At 31.4% G+C, this 8882-nt stretch overlaps 1 protein-coding gene across 1 annotated transcript; it reads left to right on the plus strand.

The window, feature by feature from the left end:
* Positions 1-1204: 1204 nt before the first annotated feature.
* On the plus strand, positions 1205-7946 carry LOC139500604 (uncharacterized). Its single transcript, XM_071289358.1, has 3 exons — positions 1205-1341; positions 6399-6588; positions 7368-7946. The coding sequence occupies exons 2-3, from the start codon at positions 6408-6410 to the stop codon at positions 7490-7492; spliced, it is 306 nt and encodes a 101-aa protein (XP_071145459.1). The 5' UTR covers positions 1205-1341; positions 6399-6407; the 3' UTR covers positions 7493-7946.
* Positions 7947-8882: the final 936 nt, after the last annotated feature.

The following is an 8882-nucleotide window of genomic DNA, read 5'->3' on the forward strand; positions in this document are numbered from 1 at the left end:
CACAGACATTAACAGTTTTAGATCACACTATACGGCCTTCAATTATGAGCAAAGCCCAACCGCATAGTGAGCTATACAAAGCCCCGAAATTACAAATGTAAAACAATTAAAACGAAAAAACTAATAACCTGATAAATGTACCAAAAAATGAAAAAAAATTAATATGTAAGACTGCAACAAACGACAACCACTGAATCGCAGGCTACTAACTTGGGACAGGCAAATAAATTCAGAATGTTGCGGGTTTAACATGTTAGCTGGATCCAACCCTCCCCTATCTGGGACAGTGGTGTAACAGAAACATAAGAACGATCTATAAAAATCAGTTGAAAATTACTTTACTCATCATGGATGGATACAAATAGAAATACATATAACAAATACAAAGAGTGGACGTGGCCAGGTATTTATACATCCCAACCACAAAAAGACAATAAGTATAAATCTGAGAGTACTGTAAGATACTCATATCTTGTTCAAAGCCAATAACAACTAATAAAAATGTTCGCAAACGTTTTATATTCGGTCTTTCCGTACGTTGGGTCATCGCGGTACCAGATGACAACTATGCTTTAAAATTATACACAGGAACAAATGTACTAAGGGTTTGCCGATTTAACTATCTCCCGATAGACAAGATAAGATTTGGTCACCCTTTTTTTGTTGTGTTTGGGTGGAATTCTGAATTTAAAAACAACTTAGATTAACTTGTAAAATTTTTGACAAAATCATATACAAATGTACTTACATTTTTTCCTAAATGAATATATACATTTTATCTTGTTGATAAAAGAACCTTATTTCTTTTTTTCTTTTTTATATATATTTCAATTGTAAGCTCAAATTGTGCAATTCTCTCTAGGCCAAGTGTGCAAAACTTCAAAAGTATGTTTTTGAATAGGTATGTAAAGTCTATAATGGTCGTCTACCCTACATCTTATTTCTTAAATATTTAACCTATTTATGAAAAATTACCTAGAATGCAGCTCGTTTGTATAGTGTCAATAAATTGAACTAAATTCGTGTTCTTTTGTTTACAGGTCAAAAAGTTTGGGTTGGGTCACTAAATTGGACTAAATTCGTGTTCTATTGTTTACTAAGGATGCTACATATCGTGATTGTCCTATCAACGCAATAAATCAATTCAAAATAAGTAATACATACACGTGCATTTTTCTAATAAGTTTATGTCTTGTAAATCATATTGGCCCCTCAGGGTAGGAAAATGATGAAGCTATTCACGTAAGCTTGGTGTTTATTTAAGTGGAACACAATATTCTTGCACAGTTATATTCACAACACTATTGTCATTACACCTGTACAATTGCATCACCGTAAAAGGTAAGAAAAAGTTCTATGTTCGATATTAGGAAAACTGCATAAGACTTAAAATTAATTGCATTGTAGTGTATTACAAGGAAATAAGACGAAATAATTATTAATAATATATATTAAACTATTTTTTATAAATTATCATGAAAAAAATAAATACAAGTCTAATCAAACATTGGTTTTTAACAAATAATATATAATGTTTGTTGTCCAGGACATACTAGTTGCCATGAAGTGCTGTTTCTGCAGACATGTTTAAAAAAAAAAAAAAACGTTTCTTCGGATCAAATTTTTTATTTTATTTTTTTATTTCAAAAGTTCTTGAGCACGAGCGACCTCATACTTTTCTTCATAATCTAAACTTTTCTTTGCTTCTAATAAGTTTCAGTCCTTTAATCATCAATGATTTAATTCGTGTTCAAGCTTCCTATTACGAGTTGAATATGGCACCTTTGGAATAAAACCGTATTACATATTACTGTACTTATTCAGTATGGTGGGGACCCATATGGTAATATTGTCCAAACTATCTTCATTTACTTTAATTTCGGGCACAAAATGCCTTTGCTATTCCTTTTGAACGACTGTTCGTTACCAAAATTTTCAAGCCAAAAGACTTTATTTTAACTGGTGCTTTATTCTTTTTAACTTCACACAAATCAGTGCTCAAATAATGTTCAAACCTACTTGAAGTATTAGTAAAATATCACATTGTATTTTGATCTCTAGCCTTTAAAATCTATACCAATTTTTGGGTGTTTTTGTAATTTTTGTATACGCGTGGTTTAATATAAAAGTGTAGTATAAGAATAAGAATAAAAATACTTTAAAAATAATCCAATCATGGACCCTAAAACAATGTATATGTAATGAATTGATGATTGGTCGTTAGTTGTATCTTGCATCGGAAATTACTAAAAAAGAGTTCTTGGCTAAACTTTCATAGTGACATTACCAATGTTCTTTATGGATTCGAATGTGAACTTATTTTTTTTATTTTTTTAATAACATAAGGATGTATTTCAGTATTATAACATTATAAATTCATAAAGCTGACTCAAACTGCAATAACGTGGGTCGTTAGGCTATTATATATATATAGTGTCTGTCTAAAGTACATGTAATACAAACGCAATTGCTAAGAGACGTATCTCAAATCAGAATTGAATCTTCATAACCTTAATTATATGATTTTAAAGACTGTTTCACTTTTAATGATTAAAATGATTAACATTCTTAAAAGAATTACTTCCCCTTCTGCCGACATAAGTTTTGAATATTTAGCTAAGATATTTTACCATAGAGATTGATTTTGATAAAGGTTTGCTGACTTTGTCTGGTTAGACACTATCAAACATGTTTCATCCAAGCTCCATTCTTTATATGTCTTTCCAAAGTCAGGAACGTTTAATTTTAGAGGTTGCCTTTGGTTGCTGTGTTGTTGATTTTTTTTTTTTTTTTTTTTTTTTTTTGTATTTGTATTTTATTGTTTTTTCATTAATTAGGCCGTTGGGTTTCTCTTTTGATATGTTTTTGCGCTTTGTCATGTCATTGATTTAATAAGTGACTAATATGGTATGCGTTTTGTTCATCGTTGACAGCCGCAAAGTGACCTCTACATCCACACCGTACAGTGACCTCTAGATGCTTACATCTACATCATTTGACCGCTGATGGATAGTCCCCTCATCGGCAAATTTATACCACAACTCATTATTTATCTCATGCAAAGATAACGATGTTTCCTTCCAAGCATTTAATTAATCTTATAAATACCATTAATCTTACAAATACAATTAATCTTATAAATACGATTAATCTTATAAAAATGGATTAAAGTTGAATGGCTGTCACTGGTTGGAAATATAAATAACACGTTATAAATGAGTTGTGTCAAAGGGGATTTTATGGATTTCCCTTCATCAGAATCTCTCAAAGTCGAACAAACAATTGAAAGCCTAGCACTCAGAAACGTGAGGAACTTTATGACTAAAAAGGATCTAAAAAGAATAGCCAAATCCAACTTTACCGGAGGGAAATCAAAAATGAAAAAAAAAATTATAAGTTTTACGTCATACACAAGATATATTGCACTGTAAAGCAACTTACATAAAAGTGATGTTTCAAACACCTGAGAGACATAACATGATAAAAGTAAAGCATGCATTGTCTATTTATTAAAGGATACAGCACTCAACAATTATTATTCAATTTGACAGTACCGAAAGGGAAGATCATGCATACATAAAACATAATTCTATAACACACGTTTGACACTAAATAGAAATATTACAACAAAAGCATTTTAATTTGGATGACATTTATTTCGTAAGACATCGATACATGGTTATATTTTTCATGTTTTTCACCTAATGGCTTATCACGTTTTTTATTTGTTAGTTTTTTTTATTATTCTATAGGAAGTTTGTTAATAAGATTTACAAAGATGTCAACATTTGTCATGTCTTATTATCTTTTAAAATAAGATCGTTCACTATGTTAGTTTAAAGAAAAAACTTCTGAAAAAAATACCACATGGAACCTCAGCATGGAACAAATCCTTAATGTTATATATACTTATCAATATTAAAATCAAGTTAAAACACTTATTGCCAAATTGTCTGGCTTTGGAATGTTCCCGTTATTTCCAAGCAAAATGAAACCTCGTCTTCACATTCAAGAGAAGTACATTATATAATGAAAACTTTTCTTTTGATATACCGGCAGGCTGAGGAAAACATAATATAATGGCCAAATTAGAGAGGAAAATTTATAAATATGCGTAGCAGCAGATAAAACACATCTTCGATCGGCTATGGTCGTCCCCTTATTATTTTCTGCGAATACATTCTGTTATTACTAAACCCTAAATATGAGGACATAGATAAATGTACGATAAACATTACAGAATCTAAATATATGTGGATATAATTGGTAATCCCCAAGATGAAGCACTGCAAGAAAAGTTTTCAATTCAAATGCTTTGAATTATCAATAGAGCGTATCGATTCTTTGTCATGATGCATTAACGCCATGTTCCTGCTTCTCCATATATGTATATTAGATTTGATACAGTAACATGTTTCTTTATGATTTTATGGTAAACCTTTCAAACGTTTTTTAAAAAACGGCAATCAATCAATTAATTCACACAAAAAAATGTTTACAGTAGTGTAGCAATTTCTTTTATAAATTTAGGTTATGCGCTCTGAGGGAATTATCAAATCAAATCATACTGAACTGGCCTAAAATCTTGCCAGACCTGAATTTGAGCTTCTAAATCGAACTGCATTTATCTGGTTATTCGCAGTAGATCTATAGAAGACGGAAAACATATTTGGCTTATAGTTCCGTACATCCACATTATTTTAACTCTAGTGGTCTGTTGTCTCATAAGCAATCACACCACATCCCCGCGTGTTTACATAACATTCAGAAAGAGCAAAGTATCTCAACTGAGGGGCCCTTACACAAAACTTCTCGTGTTTACATAGCCACCTGAAAGATCAATGACTTTCAATTGAGGTGCCCCTTGCGCAAAACATACAAGTGTCTCCATTTAAACAAATAAACCTGATGACTTGTGGTTAAGCTTCATTTGAAATTTATTATCCATCAGCTTGCTGCTCCCTTTTCTTCGACGTCAATCAAAAGTTTAAAGTGATTTCACAATGACAAATTGTGAAGATGACACTAAAGATCTTTTTACACAGAAAAGGCGGGAAAGGACACAAAAGTGCATTAATGATATTTATGTAATGCGCGGTAATTATGTTCATGTTTTGTTCTTACGGCAACAGACACTTTTTATCATGACTTCTGTCAAAGGTAGATGTCTGTATCTAAAAGAACATAATGATTGTTTTGATTTGTGGTGAATTACAAAAATTAAGTTATAAATTGATAGTTATGATTGTCATGATAAAAACTACAAAGTATAACAGCAAAAAAGTAATTAAGAAATATCTCGGCATACAAATGCTGTTCTTTTTGGCGCAAATGACAGAATGTCAATAGAAATCAAGTAACTTGACATCATATTTGTGTCAAATCAATCAATGAAAATTGACGTTTTAAGACATTTGACATATATATTGTAAATCACATTCAAACAACTAATTGGTCAACAAATTACATCTCATTGTACATGTAATACGTATGGTGTCTGGTGTCTTTTTTTTATGTTGTTGAACATGCACTAAAAGAAGTTTTATAAATATGCATATGGGAGTTGCGCATGTACAAGTATCGTACTATTTACCTTTTGCATATACTAGGAAGCATAGTTGTAACTTTAACATATTTGCAGATACGCAACTAAAATAAATCATGTTTTTTTTTCCATTAAAACTATAAACATAAACAAATTATGATCGCTTCGCTGATAAATATTACGTAAAATAGTGTAAAACGTTTATTTTGTAGAGTTGACTAACAGTTATAAAAAAATGAAAATGTAAATTTAATATTTATCACTAAGAATTATTTTTCAAAAGCTTTTTGATGCACGTCTAACAAAACAAATAAGACAGGTGCTTTGACAGTATAAACAAATAAAATGTTTTATGTAGGATTTAATTTCAAAAACAAGATTAAACAAATTCTGTCATATTTTCTTGCACATGATGGATAATGCGTTAATGTAAAACTTGTTACAGCATGTAACTTATTTATTAATTGTTTGTACAAAAATGAAGGTCTTGACAGCAGAAAAATATGCACGCAAAATTTGTTGATTTTGATAGGACAAGAAACTTGATGAAAGGGATACGAATAGAAAAAAATGGCCTAAGAAATTAAAGAACGCATAAATGAAGACTCTTCCCTTCATCCAGACCCTCATTAAGACGCAATGATAAGCACAGATCGACTGAGTTTTATTTGTTCTGTTGTTATGAAGAAAAAAAATCAGAAAGAAGAAAAGAGATTTTATCGATAAACCATTCCAACGCATGATGTTACAACAGACACTTTAATGTTTAGTATGGTTAACACTTCTTCTAGCATATGTGAATTACCACTATTGTCCGACCATGTTAATTTTAAATGTGATGTTTTTATTTCAGATTATAAAAATGATTTGCAAAGAATTAATGATCGTTTTGGTTGTCGCCATTTCCATGCAATGTGTATTGGGTGTAATGGGTCCCAGAACAGGAGCACAAGCCACAGCAGCACAAGCCACAGCAGCAGGACCAGCTTCTTTAAACCCACAACAGATGATGATGCTTAAAGCTATGGCTTCTCGTAAAATGGGTAAGGAAGATTGAACTCACGCGAGATTTAAAAATTATCCCTGACTTTACAACAAATAATGTCTCAAACAATATCACTGATTTTACAACAAATAATTTCTTGAACGAAGTTGCAGGCACAAACTATTAATTGGCAAGCAAGCTATATATATCATGACACAAATGATAAACCTTTTTTTATATATTAAACAGGGCAATGACTTAGCTTTTATATCATATTTGTATGGCCGTCTCGTAGTAACATGCCTTGGTTGCAGCAGGCCTTGGGTTAATCCCCTACTGGGTCCAAACCTATAGCTCCAAACCGAGGTATTTGCTGCTTCTTTGAAAATCACGTGATACTTAGGATTAAGAGCAAAGATTGTTCAATGGAGGTTAAAGTCCGGTGTCAGTGAACGATTACATGCCATTTGTTGAGATTTACCATGTTAACTAACAATTTGAGTTGTTGTACATTTTGTTGTCTCATAACCCTTTTAACGAAGTTAACTATTTGGTTTTTGTTCGGTGTTGAATGCCGCACGGGAAGCCTTATTTACATTATCTGGTACTGGTGGATAGTTCTCTCATTGGCAGTCATATCATGCACATCTTCTTATATTTAGAGATTTTAGGTTTTATTCTTGTTTCATTTTTTTCATTGAGGAGGGTTGTTTTATATGGTTTAAGTAATAACTATTAAAATAATCCACTGTTCACATATAGGTTTTGCAATATTTTCTTAGAATAACTTGGATTTTTTATTATGAAATTGACAATGTTACTTGTTTTTCATTTCAGCCCAACAACAAAGAAAACCACAGATGAACCCATTAATGAAAATGATGCTGATGAGACAACTAATGTCAGGTGAAATGGAAGGACCAATGATGTTCTTTATGATGAAAAGTCTGATGGCACAGTAAAGTGTCATATCAAAAGCCTTAATGGAGTTAAAAACAGAGTTAAATTATTTATAAATTATGACAAAATCTATAGAGTGTTGATCATTCTAACATGTCGACGTCTAAGCTCAGGAATATTACAGTTGATTGTTTCGCCTTATCATCGTGCACATCTGGTGTTGATAATTCCGCGTTCTCCGAAGTCAGAAAGCAACGGATTTTGTACTGTATTCAACATTTATAGACAATTCAATGTGAATTTTCAAATTTTTTTAACGACCATTCAAAATTTCACGATAACTGAACTCTATATATATTTATTTATTTAAGAACGATGAATTATTGTTCTTTGCTTTTCGGTTTTATAATTGTATTACAGTTTTGTTGCTTCCGAAATACGTTTTAAAGAAAAAAACAAGTACAGAAGCCAACAAATGTGACATTTTCTATTTTATAATAAAATATTAAAGGTGTATTTTGTGTTTATTCTTATTCTCAGAAAAAAATAGAACAAATAACTTTTTAAGATTTATTTTTTTATTTATTTGAACACTCAGACACAGATACATGTGTAACATGAGGTCATACATAATAGCATTATATAAACATGACGAAGTAATTATGTGGTATCAATGACATAGAAATAGCATAAAGATATATAACAATAACATACAACTATGGTTTTTTTTAACCCTTTCAGAACATATTGGCAATGTTTTTGATAAATACAGGAAGTCGTTTATACAGTTGTACATTACATATTGAAAGAAGACCTTCCATTTTTTTATAATTAGGATTCCCTGTGTAGTAGCTTGGTAGAAACTTTTCCCTTAATACAACAATCTTTTGATAAGTACATTTGAATAACAAATGAAATTCATCACCAATATTACTCTTACACAAAATACATATTCTATCATGCCTCGGGAAATTTGCCATCTACCTGTTTCGATAGGCAGACGCAGATTTGAACACCTAAAGTGTGTGATCCAAAGCCTGCAATAATCAGGAAGTTATGTTTCTATATACAGGTACCCGTCCGCGTCCACTCTATGCTTTTTGTTAGATGTATTTCTATTTGTATGATCCACCTAATTTGTTAAGCCTTTTTCAACTGTTTTTTATAGTTCGTTCGTATATTGTTCTGTTACACCACTGTCCCAGGTTAGGGGAGGATTTGGGATCCCGCTAACATGTTTAACCCCGCCACATTCTGTATGTATGTGCCTGTCCCAATTCAGTGGTTATGTAAAACAATTCAAACGAGAAAACTAACGGCCTTATTTATTTAAAAAAATGAACGAAAAACAAATGTGTAACACATAAACAAACGACAACCACTGAATTACAGGCTCCTGACTTGGGACAGGCACATACATAAATAATGTGGCGGAGTTAAACATGTTAGCGG

Source organism: Mytilus edulis, chromosome 13 (genome assembly GCF_963676685.1).
Source record: "Mytilus edulis chromosome 13, xbMytEdul2.2, whole genome shotgun sequence".
NCBI classification, from domain to species: domain Eukaryota; kingdom Metazoa; phylum Mollusca; class Bivalvia; order Mytilida; family Mytilidae; genus Mytilus; species Mytilus edulis.